Raw genomic sequence first — 24,107 nt, 5'->3', positions numbered from 1 at the left:
GAAGCTTTCAGAAAAACGCTAGCAGATGTAAACAACCTGGATGCAGTGGAAAATCTCGAACGTTTTGTATCAAATGTAACGTTTTCTTGTGTATGCAGCGCAAAAGAAATTGTTTCTTTAATTTTCACCAAGGATCATCAAACAATTAGATTCAGATTGGGCATTTCCCTGTCACTAAGGTTCGCGCCAATAGATGCAGTCAACCAGGATACAAATTGAAAACTAGGATTTTTTGTATGAACAGAGACGACTGAACAACTTTTACTTTAGAAAATATATTTGTCTAAAAATAATGTCTCTGTTAAATTTCACTCGTGAGTTTTTTTTTTTTTTTTTTTTGTGTTTAAAAATAATTTCTCTGTTAAATTTCCCCCGGGGGTTTTTTTTTTTTTTTTTTTTTTATGAATAATACAGTTTTGTATGTAGATACATCAAGCAAAATACATAGTTCAGACGAAACTAATTCTGTCCATTTCTTATCAATTTCAGACGAATTAGGATTTAGATGCAAATATTGTGAAGTTAAATTGGAACACAACGAATTATTGCCTCATTGTAGTACTTGTCCCGTTGCTGATCTTCGTGAGCAAGACCAGTCCTATAAATACGTTTGTTTTGGTTGCCAGTATCATACATTCTACAAACATCATATGGCTAGACACATCAAGGTTCACACAGGAGAGAAGCCATTTAGTTGTCCATATTGCAAGTACAAGGCTCTGCGTAGAGATTACATCACGATGCACATAAAACACAGGCACCCAGTTCATTATGCTGTACGTAGGAAAAATAAAACTACCAAGACCACAACTAAGTTAACGAAGAGAACTCTGGTGTTGAATAAGACTGGGAAACTTATGCTCATATGAAGAAGTAAATATCTCATCTTTACATGCCTTCAGCTTCAGGCACACTCCATTTGTCAAGGGTCTAGGCTAGGTTTTCCTTGCCCTTGGGATCAATTTAATTTGAAGAAATCATAATGATCATAAAATTACTTGTTATTCAACAAAATTACCACATTAAAATAATTAATAATTAGGAATTGAGAAACAATATGAACATTTAAACATCAATAAATAAAGACATTTAGCTTTTTTTTTAAGAGGTTTGATAGAGGGAACTGTAACTGCTATGGTCAACAAGCTGGGCCCGTCCCTCCGGGAATTTTTTAGCCCGTAGTTTATTCAATCGTGGTTAAAGAAAATCAGTACCTATGCACCTACCTAATTTGTTTAATATTCGTTTTATTATTATTGATCTGATTTTACTGTCATGTAATGATTTAAAATCAAGACTAGAGCCCATTCTCCCTTTATTCCTTTTAAGTCACCCATCCATTTATTGGCCTTGCTCGGCGTAGCCTAACATAGGTGACGCTAAAACCGGTCTTAAAATAACGACTGAAGTGTTATCTAAAACTTTCTCGCTTTGAGTTCTTAGGTTGTCGTGACAAATTTCAAGATCAGAGCTCATTTGTGTGAGAAAATGTGAAAAAAATCCCCCAAACACCAGTTTTTTTTACTTTCCTTATCCTATAGGAAGGAAAGTAATGTAATCGGGTCAAATTTTCGATGTTCAGTTTTTAGTGCCAAAACACGTTTTGAGGTCCCTAGAGCCTAAATCCGAAGTTTCAGCCATTGGTCCGTGTGTGTGTCTGTGTGTCTGTCTGTCTGTAAACAAAATATCTCGAGAACGGTAAGAGCTAGAGAGTTGAAATTTGGTATGTAGATGTCAAATGTGACAAGGATGCGACACGAAATTTTGGTTAAGACTGGTGCAACGGTTGGCGGCATTTTACCGCTTTTTGACGGTTTTCGGTGTAATTTAACAATATCTTGGGAATGGTATAAGCTTGAGACTTGAAATTTGGTATGTAGTTCACAAATGTGATAAGGATGCAACACAAAACGTTTGGTTGAGATGTTTGCTGCGCTTGGCGGTATTTTGACCGCTTTTGACAGATTTCGACCGTTTTTTGGCGGTTTTCAGCTATAGCGACAAAACGGTTAGAGATATTGTAAAAGTTAGGGTAAAAGAACACTCAAATAAGCATCATTCAATAGGATAAGGAAAGTCGTGTGATGTTCACACCAGATTTTTTACTTTCTATTACTACAGTTTAGCGGAGCTATACTAGTAATGAAAGTATTGCAATCGGTCCAAATTTTCAAAATCGGGAAATGGTTGGAAATATCCGTTTTGGGATCCCCTGATGTCAAAAAAGTGATTTTTAGCCCATGGTCTGTACGTATGTATGTACGCACGTACGTACGTACGTACGTACGTACGTACGTTACGTACGTACGTACGTTACGTACGTACGTACGTTACGTACGTACGTACGTTACGTACGTACGTACGTTACGTACGTACGTACGTTACGTACGTACGTACGTTACGTACGTACGTACGTTACGTACGTACGTACGTTACGTACGTACGTACGTTACGTACGTACGTACGTTACGTACGTACGTACGTTACGTACGTACGTACGTTACGTACGTACGTACGTTACGTACGTACGTACGTTACGTACGTACGTACGTTACGTACAGACCATGGGCTAAAAATCACTTTTTTGACATCAGGGGATCCCAAAACGGATATTTCCAACCATTTCCCGATTTTGAAAATTTGGACCGATTGCAATACTTTCATTACTAGTATAGCTCCGCTATACTGTAGTAATAGAAAGTAAAAATTTTACACCTATTCTGTACCAATATGAATACATGAGACCTTGTTTGAACTGTGAGAGTAAAGAGACTTTTCAGTCCCATTATTGCAGTAGAAACAGGGTATGTTCTATTCTATTATATTAATTTATGTATTTTATTTATTATTCAATTTATGCATTATATAATTTAATTAATACACCCTCTCCTTTCATTACAAAAATGTTATATTCTCTTGGAATAGCCAGCTTCGTGTTTTTGATATCGAGAAAAGTGTTGGACTTGACCTCCTCTCAACTCGAGAACAAAGCAGACCGCCTAGTCCGTCTGACCTTGCATACGGCCGATTTTCTATTGACTTATTATATTACTATTTACAGACTCAATAACGTGCCGATATTGCGCGCACAAAATATCAAGCTATGATTTCACAAACATACTCTATCATACGAAAGAATGTTTATCAATGTGTCGACCGAATTTTGACTACACTCACATGTGTTTAATATGTGACTATCATACTCATGGAAGCCAAGGCATGCAAAGGCACATAAGAAAACATACGGGAGAGAAACCGTATAAATGCTTGTACTGTAAACTTAGAAGTAGCCGTAAAGATAATCTGGTTCAACATGTCAAATTGGTCCATGGACTATAATAAGCGGACTAGGCCTTGCTCGTTAATTAAGTTTTTGGTTCCTTTTATTTCATCACAAACTGTCAGCAGAATATTCACCAAGGGTGCTTGATCTCCAGAGGTACCTGGTGTACTCAGCACTTTGATAATGCCATCATTGTTTCCGTTTTTTTTTTTTTTTTTTTTTTTTTTTTTTTTTTTTCGTCTTGCCTCACAATATCACAATTGACATCTCTTCAATTTAAATACATGAAATTCTTCATAAAATAAATAATAAAAAAAAAACAGTTACAAAATTATTACCTACCTTTTTGAACGTACATTAAAAACAGTCAATCTATGTTAGAATATAATTGTCTTATCACAAGGAAGTAAACTTTGTTTTATGATTTGCTGTCTTCTTGTTTGTCCTATATCTCTACGTAAAATAGAATATAATTGTCTTATCACAAGGAAGTAAACTTTGTTTTATGATTTGCTGTCTTCTTGTTTGTCCTATATCTCTACGTAAAATTAACTTTACACAAATTTGCATTAATTAGTTTTAAAACCTTGCCTATTTCAGAATCTATATATTGTCAGTATTGTAAAATCAATTTACCCAAGTCCATTGAAATCGTTTTAGACCATTGTAAAAATTGTAGCCTTCCGCAAAGAATAAGTGCTAACCACGCGTATACTTGTGTCGAATGCCAGTACCATTCCTACAGTCGGCAATGCATGAGATATCACCTAAGAATACACCTACGAGAGAAACCATTTAAATGTTTAGTGTGTTCCTACTGTTCTACAACTGAATCTAATCTCAGGGCACACTTTCGAATTAAACATTAGCCCAACATGATGTCTGAGCATTATTTTGTCTTAACATGTGACTAAATTTTCATTTTCAAAATAACAATTTGAAAATTTGTTAAAAAAAGAAAAAAAACGATAAGTTAGAATTTCATTTTCAACACCTCTCATCTCTGTTAATTATTTTCAGAATCCATCACATGTCGGTATTGTGGAATAATTCTACCGAAATCGACCGATATAATTGTTGAACACTCTAAAGCTTGTACTTTTCCACAAAGAGAAAATTTTGATAAGAAAAAGTTCATGTGTTTGTTCTGTCCTCACCTTGCAAATAAGAAATTACATATGATAGAGCATACAAGAATGCATCTAGGAGAGAGACCATTTAAATGTTCTGCATGTTCCTACTGTTCTACAACTGAATCTAACCTCAGGACACACTTTCGAATTAAACATTAGTCTAACTCTAACACGATTCCAGGTGGAATATTCGTCTCAGTGAAAAGGTATTGCACGATTTTTTTCTTCTAAAAGGTTACTGCCCGATTCATCTGATTTCCCTATACAATTTGGGAGTAAAAACGAGTACACAACAGACACACACACCACAAATCTTTATTATTATTATTATTTCAATTAGTCATTCCACAAATGAGCAACTTTCTGGGTTTTAAAATCAAACACATTCTAGATTAAACATTTTTTATTTTTACTATACCTAAAAAAAGAAAAAGCCGAAATAATTCAGCTGGTCTAGATGTTTTGTGCTCTTATTTCTTCTTGATTTTAGTTCCGAACTTCCTGTTAGGTTTGATAGATCATTGCACTGTTATATTTATTTACTACATGAGAGCATTTAAGTTTAAGACGATTTTCTTTATTCTGTTAGATAGAGATTTGTATTTTATTTAAAGTTATTCACACCATTTCGATTGCACTTTTTTTCTTCTCAGATTTCGTCATTTGTCAGTATTGTCTTACAAGTCTGCCAAAATCTATTGAATTGATTTTAGACCATTGTAAGAAGTGTCACTTTTCCCAAAGGATAGATTTTAATCATTTGTATACCTGTGTGTTGTGCCAGTACCATTCGAATAGTAGATACAATATGAGATTCCATATCAGAGTACATCTTGGAGAGAGACCATTTAAATGTTTACAATGTCCCTACAGTTCTACTCAGGTGTCCAATCTCAAATCACACATGCAAATAAAACATTGAGTCACTTGACGAAGAGTATGCTCTGAGTTCTGTCTTTATCGAATGTTCTTTTATAGAATAAACATTAGAAATTGCAAAGTAAAATAATGAAAGTACCTTTGTTTCAGAGCTGGTTGCCTGTCAATATTGTAGGGTAAATCTTCCGAAATCCACAGAAAATATTGTAGAACACTGTAAGAAATGTGGTATCCCGAAAAGACTGGACTCTAAGCACACATTCACTTGCATTTTTTGCACGTATCATACTTACAGTAGAGGTAGTATGAAAGTTCATATAAGGAAACACTTGGGAGAGAAGCCATTTCAATGTTCATTTTGTCTGTACAGTAGCACACAGATGTCGAATCTTAAAGTACACATGCTAGGTAAACATTAATTTGTGCATTTTTATGTTAATCAAATTAAAATTCTCAATTGAATCACTAGATTTAGAAAACACGAGTTTGTCTCCTTTGTATCTTCCTGCAAAATCAGTCTGTCAATTTTCTAGAACATACAAAAACCTGAGGTTTTGCACCAAGATTCTACGCACTTACCGATAAAATGTTCTATTAAATTTCAGATGTGATTTTGTGTCAGTATTGTGCGGGAACCGTTTACAAAATGACTGAAGATTTTGTGGAACATTCCAAAAGTTGCGAGTTTAAGCCAAGAAGATGGACTGATGATAGTTACAATTTCACATGTTTGCTTTGCAACTATCACACGTTCAAACTAAACAATATGAGAATTCATGCGCGTATGCACCTCGATGATAAACCATTTACTTGTTCATTCTGTCCGTATAGCTCGTCAAAAGCGTGTAATGTCAAAAGACATGTGGCGAAAAAACACAAGTCCCTTTCGAACGAAAAGTGATAAATTATTGTAAGCACGGTGGATTTTGGACCCAGTGGTTCATGTCCTACCCAGTCAATATATGTCGAGATATCTTTTTAATGTAGCTAGAAATAAAAATGCTATGCCTACTGAGAGAGAATAAAAATACTTAATACCTACATGTTGCAATAAAACTTGAGTATTTATAGGATTTATATACTCTTGTTTTAGAATCTAGGAAGAAATTGCTATTTACTGAATGTGATAGAGATGGGGTTTTAAGATCTATTTATTGTTGCATTGTTAAAAAAAAAGAAAAAAAATATATGAAAACTTATGCACTTTTTCCATATTACATCATTTCAGGCTTTCTTCAATGCCAATTCTGTAACGTGATTCTCCCAAAGGCCACAGAAATTATTCTGCAGCATTGTAAACTATGTAAACATGTGTTTCGTCCAAACGTTTCGTTCAATTTTGTTTGTTGTTACGAGTGTCACTACCATACACATCGTATTGATAACATGAGAGCCCATGTCAGAAAACACACTGGAGAGAAACCCTATAAATGTTTTGCTTGCCGATACAGCAGCTCGAACCTGTGTGATCTTAAAAAGCATATAAAAATAAGACATGGTGACGTCCAGAGCAGATAACGTTTTCTGAAGTTGGTGTGTTACATTTATTTCAGGTTAAGTTTGAATTAATTATGAACTTATGTGTTCAGTATCTGGAAATTGTTTCCGTCCGATTAATTTGTTTTCTCTATTAATGTATTTAATGTTCTCTTTACTAAAATATCTCATAACTTTCTTCAACTTAGGGATCTATCTTATGTTACCCATGTGAGTTGCCCTCCCTATAGATTCACATCTCTCTTATGTTGTTATATTCTCCTTACTTACTTTCCAAACTACTAGGCTGAGATTCCAATCATTTATATATAAAAAAAAATACAATTATATTGTTAAAGGAACCAGTTCATGCTTTATAGAGGTTATTAAGTTGATTAAAAGAGTTTATTAGAAAATATTTCATCTAGGCATGTAACTATATTACTTTTAAGGCTTTGCAATATTTTTTATACCTTTAGTTTTGTTATACGTTAACTTTATATTTTTATATTTTAAGTGTAATACAGTAAGTTTATCTTTTATACAAACTATGTACCTGAGTATGTCACTGTTTTATAAAGTTGTAAATTCTTCAAAACATCATCGGATTATAGGTATGTGGCATTGAAGGGAAAAAGTAACCCTTAATAGAACAGAAACCCTTAAAACCCATTTTCTTTTTAGATATTACTTTCTTGTACTTTTTAAAAGTTATATTTAAATTTAAGTTTGCTCATTTATTTATTGATTTATTTTTGTGAATTTTCAGTTATTTCCTGTCAATTTTGTCTCCAGTTTTTTCCACCATCTTTAAACACAATTGTAAACCATTGTAAATCTTGCAAATTTGTTGAGAGATATAATGATATCAGTTATATGTTTACTTGTATTCAATGTGATTATCGTACCAAACATCGTGGTCATATCAGAGTTCATATTAGCAGACACATAGGAAATAAACCATTTAAATGCAAACATTGCAGTTATGAAAGTGCATGTTCTTCTGACGTGAAAAGACATGAACAAAAAATACATCGTATAAATAATTCATACTCATACTCGTACATAAAAAATGGAAAAGGATTTTTTTTTTTCCTTATCTTTCTGTTCACTTTTACTAGAGCATCACTCAGTAACTCGGGTTAACTACACTCCTATTATCATATACGAAAGATGAAACATGGTATTCGTATTATCCCTCCTATACAGATAAGTATAAGTACGAGTAGGTACGTACATTAAATGCGTGATAGATGGCAGCCACCAACCAAGGCATTCCCACGCCCACCAGAACCGTGACGGCAATGCGTCCCAGAATGTGAGAGAGACAGCCATCTGCTTCCTTCTCTCCTCGAGCGGCAAAGGAGGCTCCGACGATTTCCGGCAACGAAGTACCCAATGCCACCAGAGTGATACCTGAACATAAGAACAACGAATTTGAAGAGTTTATAACAACAGTATAATACAGTCCCACTCCCCCTAGCCCAGGGATCGCGAGCTACTCAGATGACCAGGAGACCATTAGCGAGCTACCTTTTAGTCTGGAACGACTTGAATTTTTTTACGACCTAACGACTTGAATTTTTAGTTCCCATAAGATTTGCTCTCAACTTGTGCGACTGTCCGCGTGCTGCGAGCTAGTAGAAAACCTCTCGCGGGTAGCTCGCGAGAGGTTTTCTCGACGGGTTGGCGATTCCTGCCCTAGCCAAAATAATTCCGATTTACCTGTTTCTTTCCGGGGTCTTGTTTATGAAACAAAGTAGGTATAATCAACTACTCTTCAACTTTTGCTGAACGACGACTTCGGAGCGTTTCAGTACTTGTGGATAGTTTCCGGTCTTGCAGAAAACGCCTAATTTCATATTTAGACCTTCAAAACACACCACTTACCCGTGATCGTGTCACTCAATCCTATGACACACCCAAATCTCCTCGCCAGATCTCCAGTAAGTGTCATGATCAGACCCATCACGATAAGGGTGACGAAGAAAGTGAGCCACCCGTGGAAGATTTTAGGAGGAGGAATTAACGCGAAGAGAACCTGAAATGAAGCAGAATAATTTGTTCCTTAACGCAACAAAAGTGATCATCTGGGCATAATATGACGAAATCAGTCCGGTAAAATTGACTGATGAAAATAGCAGAACCGCTCATTCCCCAAATACAAAGGGCAACTTGTGTTCTCTATACTTACTTTCCACTGGAACGTTATGTAATGAATGATATAGTCATATGTGGTGGCACTGGACACATCTCCTCCATTGACATTCATGGCCGAAGTTAACTGCTGTCCCCATGTTTCACTGTGAACAGCAATGGCATCCAGATTCGTGTTGGTCATCAGCATCAGCCGATCCACCACAGAATTGTAGGCTGAAAGTGGAAAAGGGGGTGAAATTTTATAATCAATCGGTCGCGGAACTTAAGACCCGAACAACGGCCGAACCTTACCTTCTGGAAACACGGCTCAGGGCCATTTTTGATTATACGTACTGTTGGGTGAGAAATTGTTCCTCTTTTTCGAACTTGCCTTTTGCGTCTATTGATTATTATTTGTTTATTAGTTCTTAGATTCTTTTTATGTCATTACTTAATTTGCTTTTATTGAGAATATTTCTAACTGTCTTTTTCTAACATTGTCTTTTTGTGTTGCTTTTGATTTGATTTCCTTTATTTTATTGGACCATGATTTATTTTTATTTGTATTTTATTTTTGTTCTCATTGTATGTCATTACTTAATTTGCTTTTATTGAGAATATTTCTAACTGTCTTTTTCTAACATTGTCTTTTTGTGTTGCTTTTGATTTGATTTACTTTATTTTATTGGACCATGATTTATTTTTATTTGTATTTTATTTTTGTTCTCATTGTTTTTTTTATTCTCGTTAGGGTTTAGTTACCTTGTTTTGATATTAGTTCGTTTTGATTTAGCTACATATATTTTCTTTTTGGGGTTTTCTTTTTCAGTTCGTTTTGTTTATTATTATTATTTTTTTTTTTTTCTTAGGGTCACCTTGGGATTTTATTATTATTATTTTTTTTTTTCTCTTTTTGTCATTGTTATTTGGGGGTTAGTTGCGCAGGTGGTACTTTCTTGTGGGCGAGGTTGTCTGAGAAATTGTGTAAAATCCCCGGAGGGATTTTGTTAAAGAAGGGAAAATTGTTGGGTGAGAAATTGTCCGGGTATAAATCGAGCAAGAGTTGTGATGTTCTAGTACCTGGGTCTAAACTTACGTTGCTGGGAATCACAATCTCCTGGATTTGTAACTTGACCCGTACCACCCAACAACTGGAGAATTCTCACGCAGCCTGGGAAAGTGGCTATTCCTTAGCCAATTTCCCTAGTCAGCAAGAGGGTTCCACGTACAGCGGGGAAGATTGGACATTTCCCCTTTTCCGTCAGAAGGGGGGAAGGGGGAAGTCGGTAGAGCATTGGGCTTTTAACCTAAGGGTCCTGGGTTCGATTTGTTGGACTAATTTTTGGCTGGCGTTGAACCAGCCCTCTTCCTAAGATCTCTCTATGAGAGTCGAACAGGAAGAGACATCAACCAATTCGAGACCGAGAAGTAATCTTGAAACTAAAGGGAACCTGGAATTGGTTAAGCCGAAAATAATTAAGAAAGGAATTTAGGATCAACTTAAGAAAAGGGTTAATTTATTTTAGCGAACTTAGTGGATAATTTACAACTTCAATTTCTCACCCAACAATAGATAGATGTAACGTAAATAAATTCATGTTTTGATATGATGGAAAAGTAAAGAAAAAAACTCATGTGCTTATTTACTATGCGTATTTTTCTCTTCCAGATCTCATATTATGTCAGTAGATGACCTGAAACGCTTTAAACCGATTTTCTTTTATTTCTTTCTTCTATTTCCTTTTTAAAAGTTGTACAAATTTAAGTTTGCTCATTCATTTATTTAATGTTTATCGATATTCTACAATATTGTGAAACACAAGTCAAACACAAAAGACAAAGAACATTAAAGACACTTAAGACTAGAATAAAATGAGATATAAAACTTACCTACCTTTTGGTTATTTTTTCAGTTATCTTCTGCCAATTTTGTCAAGACACTTTTCCACCATCAATAAACACAATTGTGAACCATTGTAAATCTTGCAAATTTGTCGAGAGATACGATGATGTCAGTTTTATGTTCACTTGCATTCAATGTGACTACCACACTTACCATAGCGGTAATATGAAAGAACATGTCCGCAGACATGTAGGAAATAAACCATATAAATGTCAACTTTGCAGTTATGAAAGTGCACGTTCTTCTGACTTGAAAAGACATGAACAAACTGTTCATCGTAGTAACACAAAACTTAATAATAAGCGATAAAAAAAAGTCGATTTTACCTATATGCTTACATATTTTGATAACCAACCTCAGCTGTGTATTGGTTAGCATGAAAAAGCATTCATGCAAGACACAATACCTATGTATCTATTTGTTCTTTACGTGCGTGTACATATGCGTATATGCGTGCAGTATTATTCTAAAGTCACTGTGAAGAAAAAACCTATCAATGCCAATGGCAGCTAATACCATAGTTTTGCTTGTCAGGAAATAGTGCGATTCTCACATGACGATTTTATTTCTTTTCAATCTAGTCATTTTTTGTGTATGTACAGATAGAATATAAACTCAACCCATCTTTTCGTAGTCTTCTTTTCAATCATTCAATGTACATGATTATCTATTTATTTTTGGACAAAATCAAGTTTACTACTTGTGGTTTGTTAGTTCGATTATCCTGTCTCGTTAGCTTTATAGCTTTACTAGTTCATCCCGAGGCATGGCCAAACTTGTAGAAAAGGCATGGCCGAACTTGTATACCTAAAAAAAGAAAAAGCCGAAATAATTCAGCTGGTCTAGATGTTTTGTGCTCTTATTTCTTCTTGATTTTAGTTCCGAACTTCCTGTTAGGTTTGATAGATCATTGCACTGTTATATTTATTTACTACATGAGAGCATTTAAGTTTAAGACGATTTTCTTTATTCTGTTAGATAGAGATTTGTATTTTATTTAAAGTTATTCACACCATTTCGATTGCACTTTTTTTCTTCTCAGATTTCGTCATTTGTCAGTATTGTCTTACAAGTCTGCCAAAATCTATTGAATTGATTTTAGACCATTGTAAGAAGTGTCACTTTTCCCAAAGGATAGATTTTAATCATTTGTATACCTGTGTGTTGTGCCAGTACCATTCGAATAGTAGATACAATATGAGATTCCATATCAGAGTACATCTTGGAGAGAGACCATTTAAATGTTTACAATGTCCCTACAGTTCTACTCAGGTGTCCAATCTCAAATCACACATGCAAATAAAACATTGAGTCACTTGACGAAGAGTATGCTCTGAGTTCTGTCTTTATCGAATGTTCTTTTATAGAATAAACATTAGAAATTGCAAAGTAAAATAATGAAAGTACCTTTGTTTCAGAGCTGGTTGCCTGTCAATATTGTAGGGTAAATCTTCCGAAATCCACAGAAAATATTGTAGAACACTGTAAGAAATGTGGTATCCCGAAAAGACTGGACTCTAAGCACACATTCACTTGCATTTTTTGCACGTATCATACTTACAGTAGAGGTAGTATGAAAGTTCATATAAGGAAACACTTGGGAGAGAAGCCATTTCAATGTTCATTTTGTCTGTACAGTAGCACACAGATGTCGAATCTTAAAGTACACATGCTAGGTAAACATTAATTTGTGCATTTTTATGTTAATCAAATTAAAATTCTCAATTGAATCACTAGATTTAGAAAACACGAGTTTGTCTCCTTTGTATCTTCCTGCAAAATCAGTCTGTCAATTTTCTAGAACATACAAAAACCTGAGGTTTTGCACCAAGATTCTACGCACTTACCGATAAAATGTTCTATTAAATTTCAGATGTGATTTTGTGTCAGTATTGTGCGGGAACCGTTTACAAAATGACTGAAGATTTTGTGGAACATTCCAAAAGTTGCGAGTTTAAGCCAAGAAGATGGACTGATGATAGTTACAATTTCACATGTTTGCTTTGCAACTATCACACGTTCAAACTAAACAATATGAGAATTCATGCGCGTATGCACCTCGATGATAAACCATTTACTTGTTCATTCTGTCCGTATAGCTCGTCAAAAGCGTGTAATGTCAAAAGACATGTGGCGAAAAAACACAAGTCCCTTTCGAACGAAAAGTGATAAATTATTGTAAGCACGGTGGATTTTGGACCCAGTGGTTCATGTCCTACCCAGTCAATATATGTCGAGATATCTTTTTAATGTAGCTAGAAATAAAAATGCTATGCCTACTGAGAGAGAATAAAAATACTTAATACCTACATGTTGCAATAAAACTTGAGTATTTATAGGATTTATATACTTACAATATTATGGAAATTATAGTACTGAAAGTATAGGCGCCTTTTCCTATATCTTACAGAAAGGTATTAGTAAAGTATAGTTCCTATAATAATAGTTTTTAAAAAATCATCCTTTTAGTTTAGAGTAATCCAAACACCCTGTACGATTTAAATAATCACATTTTCCTTTCATTTCACCCTTTGAAAAACTTTTTTCAGAGAAAATCTCTTGCATTCACTGTTGTCAAGTACTCTTTAAAAACGAAGAGGACATTTTGAATCATTGCAAGCTATGCGAACTGACGCCTCCTAGACTGGACAAGTCATATAACTATGTCTGCTTTACTTGCAATTATCACACGCAAGTACGCACAGACATGGCGCGTCACGTGCGCAGACATACAGGCGATAAACCATACAAATGTGCCTTTTGTCACTGTTGTCAAGTACTCTTTAAAAACGAAGAGGACATTTTGAATCATTGCAAGCTATGCGAACTGACGCCTCCTAGACTGGACAAGTCGTATAACTATGTCTGCTTTACTTGCAATTATCACACGCAAGTACGCACAGACATGGCACGTCACGTGCGCAGACATACAGGCGATAAACCATACAAATGTGCCTTTTGTTCGTACTCGTCAAAGACAAACAAAAATCTCGTTCATCACATCAAAACCCACACGGGAGAGAAACCATTCCAATGTTCGCATTGTACGTACGTTTGTGCGCGAAAATCACACCTCAAATTACATTTACGGCGAAAACATTTTAAATGATACGTACGTATATTGATGTGGGATTCAAGGAAGTGAAAATGCAACAAATCTTGGATCCTTCTAACGTTAAGTTTAGAACTTCCAGTGTTGGTCCAGTTTCTGCATTACAATTTAGGTACTTGATAAATTGACGAACCATTCCAATGTTCGCATTGTACGTACGTTTGTGCGCGAAAATCACACCTCAAATTACATTTACGGCGAAAACATTTTAAATGATATATTGATGTGGGATTCAAGGAAGTGAAAATACAACAAATCTTGGATCCTTATACCGTTAAGTTTAGAACTTCCAGTTTAGGTCCAGTTTGTGCATTACAATTTAGGTACTTGATAGATTGACATAAACCTCGGATTCATGCCAGTAGCATTTAGTGAATTTTTTGTTGTTGTAATAAATGTATCTAGAATAGAATAAAATATACCCTGCTCTTACTGCCAGAATGAGATTCTTTACTCCTGCAGTCTAAAAAAGGTCTCATGTGTTTTATTGGCTTTTAATAACATGTGTAAAGTGTGTAGTCGGACCTCAACGCAACACTTTATTCATTCCAGATCTCCCTTTTTTTTTTTTTTTTTTTTTTTTTTTTTTTTTTTTTTACCTTCAATAATATATTAGGTATGGGGGGAAGTTACATTATCGATCCCCCACCTCCTTGGAAAATACATTACTTTCCTTCCTATAGGATAAGGAAAGTTTTAAAAAAAATAAAATAATAATAAAATGAAATTTGATATATTACTTTTTACAGACCTCATTTGTAAATACTGTTCGCAACTTTTGCCGAACTCTTCAGACCACTTGCTTGATCATTGTAAACTGTGTCCTCGGATGAAAAGACGAAATATTTCGTTCTCCTTCTCCTGCTTTCTATGCGATTATCATTCGAGTAAAGGTGAAAGCATGAGGCGACATCTTAGAATTCACACGGGCGATAGACCATATAAATGCGATGCTTGCAAATATTGTGCTCTGCAGAAATCTCATTTGAAGAAGCATCAAATGACAATGCACAGTAAATACTTTACTGGGAACTCATCTGATTAATACCAAAGTTAGAACCTGATCCATGTTAGAAAATGGCTGTTTATTTTTTATTGTTTAAAAATTATATTAATTGTTATTTCAACATCTGTTTTCTTTTCAGTTAATATTGGTAAAATTTCTTTCATTCGAATTGAAGATAATACTATTCGTATTTACGATGAAGACGAATATTCAGATATGGGTGAAACGAAATGCGACAATCTAACCAAGCAAAGTGACTCTTCGGTTGTTGAGGAATCTGGGGAAAAGTCGTCTCTGAAAAAGACAGAAGACGGCATGTTTCACTGCTCGCAATGTAATTATTGTACAAGGGAACGTAATTACTTGGTAAAACATGAAGCAAGGCACAAAAAGAGAAGATGGTATTTTGGCCGATATACCCAAAAAATACCTGAGTCAGCTGACGGTATGTATAAGCTGGTCACTAAGATATATAATAATAATAATAATAGTAGTACGAATAGACCAAAACAACTACAGGTAGACTTGTCCGATAGAGAGGAACGAAAGCGACAACATGCGACATGTCGCCTTCTATACGGGAAAGGAAGGTTTTTAGTGGGAACGGTGCACTATGGCCTGGAATAAACACACGGTTCACTAGGTTCTGCTTCAGATTTCCTCAAGGCAAGTTTCAGTGTTCGTCCTAGATTTTCCCAATTAAAGAGAAAAACCTACTTCATTTTCTGGTCCACACGGTAATCAACATTCCATACCATCATATTGTGGTTAATACGCGATTGATTTTTTGTGTGTATAAACCTTATGAATTTACTCATTTCAGGTTCGGTGACATGTAAATACTGCTCAGAGCATTTTTCAAGGGATGGAATTGAAGAAATGATCCAGCACAGCCAAGTATGTCCGTTGATGAATCGCCCAGATTTTGACTATAGATACATGTGTTTAGAATGCGAATATCACACTTATGCACATCGTGATATAAAAAGACATCTGCTTTGTCATGTGGGAGATAAACCATTTAAGTGTGACCTTTGTGAATACAGAACGAGTCGTAAAGATTACCTAAAACATCATTCCTTGACGCACTCAGTGCTAAACCCGTTGAAATGTCCCTTCTGTAACCATACTTCTAAAACGAAAAATTGGTTCACTATGCACACCAAAAATTGTGATGGTAAAAAGAACTTTAGAAGTAAATCAGTGAAATAGGTAATTTTCACAATACTGGAGTTTAATTTTACTTTTTGTCCAATAAATGCTTAATTTTATTATTTTTAGACTATAATTATTATGATTTTAATTAATTTTGACTTACAATTGACTCTTATCTATCAAACCTATTAAAAATTATTGCCATTCTTAGAAGTCTTTCCCCCCTTTTTATGAGCATAAATTGACTCGGCTTATTTTTTCTAATAATTTTTACATATATGTTTACGTTTGTTTTAGACACAATAATATGTAAATATTGCTCTCAGAATTTCTCAACTATTAAATTAGACATTGTTCTCAATCATACCAAAGCATGTGATTTGATGGTGCGACCAAGAAAAGACTACACCTATATGTGTTTAAAATGTGATTATCACACTCACAACAATCAAAGAATGGAAAGACATATACGAAGCCACTCAGGATATAAACCATATGAATGTTCTTTTTGTGATCACAGAAGTAAACGAAAAGATCACTTATTGATGCATATTAGAGTCAAACATGATCAGTGACTTTAACTAGCCCGTTCAATGAATATTAAGAACATTAAGTGATGGTCATGTATAACTCACAGTATAAAAACTCAGCGGAGGAATGAAGAAGAAAAACTATCTCCCTTGATTAAAAACAATATATTAGCCAGCCTAGTTAGCTTAGTTGGTAGTGCGTCTGCGTTCTTGGTCTTCTCAGACTTGGTCGAGGTATTTGTCAACCTCTCAATCAGCCCTAGTTAGAGGTGATTGCTTTGGGCTCACCTACAAAATCAAATGCCCAATTAGAACCTGAATTATAGAGTAAGGCCAGCCACTCACTATCAGGTACACCCGACAGGTACGGTTGAAAAGGTCCGCCTGTCAGGTCTACCTGATACCTGATGAGCACTAACACTATCAGGTATACCTGACAGGTAAGGCTGAAATGTCCACCTGTCAAGTCTACCATTTGGTTTTGTAGCAAAACCCAAATATCATTCCAAAGCAATCACCGTAGCTAGGGCTGATTGAGAGGCTGACGTAAAACGCTGACCCCGTCTGAACTCGGGAGAAGGTGAAGAAGAAAGAAGAATAATTCTTGGACATTTTTTGGAATTGTAAAAAGCATTAGAAACAGGCAAAACTTCCACACTAGGAAAAATCTAGATCCTCCATTCCAGACAGTGAAATTCGATGTAAATCACAAAGTTTTGTGGAATCTTCCTGCTATGATTTTTTTCCCTGTAATGCAAAGGTCAAAACTGTAAGGTTGCTTTCAGGGACTCAGTCCTATTCAAACAAATTGATATACAGGAAGACACGAGTTTTAAAATTCCAGTTGTACCTTCCTGGGAATAAAACCTTTTCGTACAACAAACACAAACGGTTTGGTTAACAAGAAACAGCCAGCCAGCCTAGTTAGCTTAGTTGGTAGTGCGTCTGCCTTGTAAGCGCTAGGCCGCGGGTTCGATTCCCGCCCGGGGCGGATTTTATCCTGATGGGATAATGTTCGTTCTCGGAAACGGCTGGCTTTCTCCTATCCTGTCTTCCTTCTCTCCTCGATTTCGGGACGATAAGACCATAGCAGTTAAAGTTCCCTCTGTCAAACCTCTTAAAAAAAAAAAAAAAAAAAAAAAAAAAAAAAAAAAAAAAAAAAAACAAAAAAATAGCAGTTTTTAATTTTCGATTGAAATGCCAACGAACTGAGCGAGAAAACCCGATGTTATGATTTGCGCGTATATTTTCACCCAGAAAGGGATGTTTACTTAGTGAATTGATGAGCTGATACTCACATCAGCATTACATATTTTGATATGAGGATATTTTATATATTATTACTTGGAGGAGATATGACACTGCAAACACTAGGAGAAGAACATGTTCTGGAATGAGGATATTAGTGATCTTTTCCCTTACTTTTTCAAGTGAATAAATTATTACTTAAGCTCAAGGTTAAAGAATAATATATTATTATTATTATTATTTTATATTTTTTAAGAGGTTTAACGTCACATTATAAGACTAGTAGAGCTTTAAAGAAAATAAAGTTCACGAGTAATAGCATTAGCTTACAGGTTATTTATGAAAGTTTAGAAAGATTGAAGAGACTCTTTAAGAGTCAAGTCTGCTCTCTATGACCTTCAGTACCTGCTATAAATTTGAAGGTTTTTATGAAACTCTGGTTAGGAGGGTCTAATTCTGTTTAGGTTCTTTTGGAGTAAAGTGGTAAAAAAAATCGAGTTCTTTTCAGATCTATGACACCTATCCTGTCTTCCTTCTCTCTTCGATTTCGGGACGATAAGACCATAGCAGTTACAGTTCCCTCTGTCAAACCTCTTAAAAAAAGACCATATAATAATGAAGTTTTCAATTACATAGTAATACTCGCACTTCGTGCTCGGGAGGGGGGCTTTGCGTATCCTGTCTTCCTTCTCTCTTCGATTTCGGGACGATAAGACCATAGCAGTTACAGTTCCCTCTGTCAAACCTCTTAAAAAAAGACCAAATAATGAAGTTTTCAATTACATAGTAATACTCGCACTTCGTGCTCGGGAGGGGGGCTTTGCATGTTCCATACGCGAGGTTGCGTATACGGTCGCGCTGCGCGCTCTTGGGGCTTCGCGGGGTTGTGCATGCGGTCGCGCTCCCGGGGCTTCGTCCCTGAGGGCTCATATCGTCCCTGAATATTGTTTCGAAGAAACGAAAACTGAAAACTCAAGCGAGAGAAAATATTAAACGCATGAAAAGTTTAGCTGACCTCAAAGTGTGTTCCCCGTGTATTTCCTATGGGGGAACTATAAAACGTCAATATCTCGGGAACGGTTTGGAATTTCGATTATTTCTTATGGGGGGACTAAAAAACGTCAATATCTCGGGAATGGTTTGGAATTTCGGGAGTTTCCGATTTTTCCCAGTATGTACAAAAAGTAAGGAATCCAATGGTGAAAACCGCATCTTCCTAGCTCATCTAGAAGTGGGTTAGAATTTGTATACGTGAGTCAGTGAGTCAGTCAGTTACACAAGGGGCTTATCTAGAAGTGGGTTAGAATTTGTATACGTGAGTCAGTCAGTCAGTCAGTCAGTCAGTTACACAAGGGGCTGTATATATTTAGGATAACTAATATATGTATAAAAAATAAATAAATTTATTTTAATATTTCAAAAAAAAAAAAATGCTTATTTTTTCGAATAACTTTTCGGATTATATTTCTGGTTACAACTGTTTTAAGAACTTTTTTATGTCCGATATCAAAAATATTTTCCTTCATTATAGATCCTCCAATTATTATTTTACTTGTCTTCTCTGTGATTATCACACAAAGCTAATTAGTCACATCGAATGACACATACACAGTCATACCGGAGACAAATCATATAAACGTGCGTACTATGACATGTACAAAGCTACTGCGAAGAACGTGTTTCATTTATTTACTTTAAACGAATAACGATTATTGTATTAATTTTTCAATTATTATTTTCAGATCACTTTTCATGTAAATATTGTCATAATGTTTATTCAAAGTTCGCTGTCGATGAAATTGTCGCTCACAGTAAACACTGTACCTTTATGGAACGTCTTTCCGCCTCATATAATTTCATTTGTCTTATTTGTGACTATCATACTCAAAGAGGTGAATTAATGAAAAGACATATTAGAAAACACACGGGTGAAAAACCATTTAAATGTTCATACTGTGACCATACAAGTGGTCGTAAAGATCACCTACTTACGCATATTAGAATAATACACGGTGTTAACGAGTAGTCTTTTTATACTTTATAGCATATACTCGTAATTCAATGTGGCATAATTACTTCGGTTTGGAAATTATTATTTTATTGACTTTATTGTTTAGTTTGATTACTTTAATCGAATTATCATTTCTTTTTCAGATCACTTTTCTTGTAAATATTGTCAGAATGATTATTCAAAGTTTGCTGTCGATGAAATTGTCGCTCACAGTAAACATTGTAACTTTGTGGAACGTATTTCACCTTCACATAAATACATTTGTCTCATTTGCGACTATCATACTCACAGAGGTGAATTCATGAGGAGACATGTTAGAAAACACACGGGTGAAAAACCGTTTAAATGTTCATATTGTCATTATAAAAGTAATCGTAAAGATACTCTATCAAATCACATCAAAATAACACACACAACCCGATTAATGTAGATGGAAATAATGTAAATGTTACAAGTATTTCATACTCTAGCTAAACAAGCTGGGCCCGTCCCTCCGGGAATTTTTTAGCCCCTAGTTTATTCGATCGTGGTTAGAGAAAATCAGCACCTATGTACCTACCTATTTTATTTAATATTCAGTTTATTATTATTCTTAGAATGTTTCCAATGCTATGATTGCGGGTACCAAACGCATTATAAAGTTAACCTCAAAATTCACATGAAAAGTAAACACAAAGAGAAAAACTATCCTTATCCTACCGATATCAACGAAGATAGCTTGGAAGATGTCATTGTTCTTAGGAAATAGTGTACAACTTTGTTTTATGACTGGTACTACGGTAACTAATTCTTCTTCTAAATCATCAGCATTGTAAATACGCACAATGTTATCATGCCGAACGAAAGAAATTTTTTTGGCTGAAAGAAAAAAGATAATAATATGTTGAAATTAAAATCTCATAAAGACAATCATAAAATTATAGTAAAGAACCTGTTCTAAAGAGGGAAAACACATTTGTCATTATTGTATTTATCAGATATGTACTGTACATAATAAATTAAATTAAACTTTATTTACAAGTTTTATTCAATTCCAGATAACTATGTATACCAAGTGCCTTTGGGTAAAAATTGTGAATAATTCCTGGGAAAAAAGTTGTGAAAAACTTGCCGTACCAAAGGAACAGTGAAACGGTACAAAGTAGGTACTTACAACAGAAATCTTCCTAGGGAAAATGGACATAACGTCAGGGGACATGCAACATTACATCTTTTTCAAGACTTACCTGTATTTTTCAAATCGAATTATCTTGGGATCTAGAAGTTGTAGAATAAAGAGAAAAATTCTCAAGTTCCCAAAGTGAAAACCTAACCTAAATAAGAGCATAGGGCCTATAACAATAAGTTAGTATTGAATATCAGATTTATTGACCAAGAACAATGACATTAGCCAACTCACTTTCGTCGATATTGGTAGGATAGTTTTTCTTATCGTAAATTTCCAGATAAACTTCTTTATGATTTTTCCTCGTGTGGTCTTTGAGATTCGTTTTACAATGAGTTACATAACTGCAATAGTCGCAATCGAAAGAAACTTTCCATTCATGCATGTTTTTGTGACGGTTATAATTTGTAAAAATATTGGTTTGGAAGTTGCATATTGTACACTTATACTTGCCGTCAACTATTTTTTTGTTCCTGGTAAAAAGACCTTTAATTTGATATATAGGTCGACCAGGTTTGGATAAGTTCTTCTATGGGGACAGACTGACAGACAGACACCGAAGCGAATACAACACCCCGTCCACTATACCTTTTGTTATTACTAGGTATCGTAATAATAAAGGAAGGACGGGCTAAAAATTGACTCCGTGGTATGATTTTAAAACCCATCCTTTATTTCTGCTTTTCTGCCGGACGCCGGACCCTGTATAATCTGTATATGTATAGAATTAATTCATTGTTGAAACAAGTTTACCCTCTTCAATATCTAAAAAACAATGTTTGTCTTTCAGATTACATTTCATGTAAAAGTTGTCAAATGAATTATTCAAAGTTCGATTTTGGCAGCATATTTTTACACACTAGAACTTGTTCTCTTATGAAACGACCTACAGCGGCTCACAACTTCATTTGTCTCATTTGTGACTACCACACTCAAATTAACCAACATATGAAAAGACATATTAGAAAACACACGGGGAAACCTTATAAATGTAGATACTGTGATTTTAGGGCAAGTCGTAGAGATAATGCAACATTACACATGAAAATTAAACATGGTGATATTTGGGCAAGTTGTAGGAATGTTTTTGAAGTATGACCGTTGAGCTTAAAAAAAAAAAAAAAAAATCTTATCTAATACAATTACAGCAACTTAGTGATAATGATAACTATTCTGACTTACTTTAAAATATAGAATGGCAGTGGTTATGTGTGTTTTTTTTTTTTTTTAAATAAATTTCACATTATAGACAGGTGCATACCTACTATATTTTCTACTAATAAACCTATTACCTTGGTGCACCCTTGATTCATTGTTGATGTCTCTTCACTGCTGCAGGTCGCAAAGCTTCCATCTATCTCTATCTTGAGCTACTCTCTTCTAGAGTTGTCCTACTGATAAACCTATTAATAACTGAAATTATTAAAAAATGTTTCCTTCAGATTCGATCACATGTATGTATTGTAGTCAACAATTTTCAACAGAGAATGATGAAGTTTTATTGGAACACGCCAGAACTTGTACTCTCATGAATCGATCCAATGCTGAGCATAAATACAAGTGTCTTAGATGCAGCTACCATGTTCCAGGAAAAACAAACCTCAGGCGACATTTAAGAAAACACACAGGAGAGAAACCTTATAAATGTTTGTACTGTAATTATCGAGCAAGTCGCCAAGACAATGTTTATCAACACGCTAGACTGATGCATGATGAAATTGCAATGGGACACATGACAATTAAACATGGTGATGATCAATGATGTTTTTCAGGTGTACCCATTGAACTCAATATAAAATCAATACAGTGGCAGCCAGACATCAAGTGGTTAATTATTGTAATTCATATAGAGAAGCATGTAGGGAAACAATGTTTATTATTATTATATTATTTTTCTTCTATTTCAGTAACTCATGAATTCGAATTTCATATTATAGACAAGTAAATACATACCTAATCTAATTTCTACTAATAAACCCATCAATTACTGAAATCAATAAACGTTTCCTTCAAATTCAGATTCGATCACATGTATGTATTGTAGTCAACAATTTTCAACAGAGAATGATGAAGTTTTATTGGAACACTCCAGAACTTGCCCTCTCATGATTCGACACAATGCCGAGTATAGGTACATGTGTCTTAGATGCAGCTATCATGTTTATGTAAAAACTCACCTGAGGCGACATTTCAGAAAACACACAGGAGAGAAACCGTATAAATGTTTGCACTGTGATTACCGAGCAAGTCGCCAAGATAATGTGTATCAACACACCAGACTCATACATGATGAAACTTAACTCAAGACATTTTGTGTTTCTTTCAAAGAAAACTGTATAATATGAAATTACACAGGAGCAAAATATTAATTAAATTAATTTGCATTTCAACATATATATCGTTTATTTTATATCATTTGTATATACTTATTATATGTAAATAAACAAAAAAAGTAAATAGTAATAAACTTTCACTCTTCGATTGGTCTAAAAAATATTGCCATCCCTGTGACTTGAACGAAATGGTCTCAAATGAAAATAATAACAATGTTCTAAAGATCTAAAGTATTACCAATGTTCTGAGACATTCCCTTGTGTTAATATAAATAAATATGTATATTTTTTTATGTAAAAAAGGCAATACTCGTATGTACATATTTGAATCTATCAGATCAATACTAAAAGAGTCTCTTGGTGCTCAGGTAGGTATAAAGATTTGTGCTGCATACTAATACTTTTTGTTCTTTATGTCAGTTTCAGACTCGATCGTTACTTGTTATCATCGTCTGCCTTGTAAGCGCTAGGCCGCGGGTTCGATTCCCGCCCGGGGCGGATTTTATCCTGATGGGATAATATTTAGAAGAAGAAATAGTTACCGTAGTACCAGATACCGAGAACAGAGTGGATAATGACACATCTCAGGGAAATATATCCCATGATGATGACGGTGTGTATAAATGCTCCCAATGCGTCTACCGTACTTCTGACATGGACAGTTTGGATGTTCATGTAAAAGAACACTTGGATCAATCTAATCAAATAGCACCGAGAAAAATGTCTGATGGCTT

The 24,107-nt window shown here is 34.8% G+C and overlaps 4 protein-coding genes and 1 long non-coding RNA gene across 5 annotated transcripts; 4 read left to right on the top strand and 1 right to left on the bottom strand.

Annotated features, from left to right (window-relative positions):
• Positions 1–3,767: 3,767 nt before the first annotated feature.
• LOC113469894 lies at positions 3,768–5,555 on the top strand. Its single transcript, XR_003393170.1, has 2 exons — positions 3,768–4,622; positions 5,070–5,555. It is a non-coding gene; the product is annotated as an uncharacterized LOC113469894 (long non-coding RNA).
• Positions 5,556–7,540: 1,985 nt separating this feature from the next.
• Positions 7,541–9,554, bottom strand: LOC108253125 (sodium/calcium exchanger 1-like). The gene is made up of 5 exons (XM_026827897.1): positions 9,539–9,554; positions 8,966–9,144; positions 8,662–8,812; positions 8,009–8,187; positions 7,541–7,579 (listed from the first exon to the last, which is right to left on the bottom strand). Exons 1-5 carry the CDS (start codon positions 9,552–9,554, stop codon positions 7,541–7,543), a joined length of 564 nt encoding a protein of 187 aa, XP_026683698.1.
• On the top strand, positions 9,513–12,142 carry LOC113469888 (zinc finger protein 64 homolog, isoforms 3 and 4-like). The gene is made up of 2 exons (XM_026827895.1): positions 9,513–11,119; positions 11,792–12,142. The coding sequence occupies exons 1-2, from the start codon at positions 10,931–10,933 to the stop codon at positions 12,122–12,124; spliced, it is 522 nt and encodes a 173-aa protein (XP_026683696.1). The 5' UTR covers positions 9,513–10,930; the 3' UTR covers positions 12,125–12,142.
• A 585-nt stretch (positions 12,143–12,727) lies between these two features.
• Positions 12,728–23,682, top strand: LOC103515093 (zinc finger protein 271-like). Its single transcript, XM_026827894.1, has 5 exons — positions 12,728–12,863; positions 13,363–13,911; positions 15,071–15,265; positions 20,019–20,168; positions 23,039–23,682. The coding sequence occupies exons 1-5, from the start codon at positions 12,728–12,730 to the stop codon at positions 23,338–23,340; spliced, it is 1,332 nt and encodes a 443-aa protein (XP_026683695.1). The 3' UTR covers positions 23,341–23,682.
• Positions 15,066–16,219, top strand: LOC113469890 (zinc finger protein 335-like). Its single transcript, XM_026827902.1, has 2 exons — positions 15,066–15,376; positions 15,755–16,219. The coding sequence occupies exons 1-2, from the start codon at positions 15,148–15,150 to the stop codon at positions 16,141–16,143; spliced, it is 618 nt and encodes a 205-aa protein (XP_026683703.1). The 5' UTR covers positions 15,066–15,147; the 3' UTR covers positions 16,144–16,219.
• Positions 23,683–24,107: the final 425 nt, after the last annotated feature.

This window comes from Diaphorina citri, unplaced genomic scaffold (assembly GCF_000475195.1).
Source record: "Diaphorina citri unplaced genomic scaffold, Diaci psyllid genome assembly version 1.1 scaffold1275, whole genome shotgun sequence".
NCBI lineage: Eukaryota > Metazoa > Arthropoda > Insecta > Hemiptera > Psyllidae > Diaphorina > Diaphorina citri.
Note: the sequence above shows the minus strand (reverse complement) of the source record. Positions and strands in the feature narration are given on the sequence as shown.

Coding starts and splice junctions, on each gene's coding strand:
- LOC108253125 (XM_026827897.1), bottom strand. Junction 8,188..8,661: donor ATTGAGTGACACGATCACGG/GTAAGTGGTGTG, acceptor TCTTATGTTCAG/GTATCACTCTGGTGGCATTG. Junction 7,580..8,008: donor CCATCTATCACGCATTTAAT/GTACGTACCTAC, acceptor TTGTGTTTAAAG/ATGGTGGAAAAAACTGGAGA.
- LOC113469888 (XM_026827895.1), top strand. CDS start 10,931: ATGTTCACTTGCATTCAATGTGACTACCACACTTACCATAGCGGTAAT. Junction 11,120..11,791: donor CAAAACTTAATAATAAGCGA/TAAAAAAAAGTC, acceptor TTATTCTGTTAG/ATAGAGATTTGTATTTTATT.
- LOC103515093 (XM_026827894.1), top strand. CDS start 12,728: ATGACTGAAGATTTTGTGGAACATTCCAAAAGTTGCGAGTTTAAGCCA. Junction 12,864..13,362: donor CAATATGAGAATTCATGCGC/GTATGCACCTCG, acceptor AACTTTTTTCAG/AGAAAATCTCTTGCATTCAC. Junction 20,169..23,038: donor CGACTATCATACTCACAGAG/GTGAATTCATGA, acceptor ACTGAAATCAAT/AAACGTTTCCTTCAAATTCA.
- LOC113469890 (XM_026827902.1), top strand. CDS start 15,148: ATGGGTGAAACGAAATGCGACAATCTAACCAAGCAAAGTGACTCTTCG. Junction 15,377..15,754: donor AATACCTGAGTCAGCTGACG/GTATGTATAAGC, acceptor TACTCATTTCAG/GTTCGGTGACATGTAAATAC.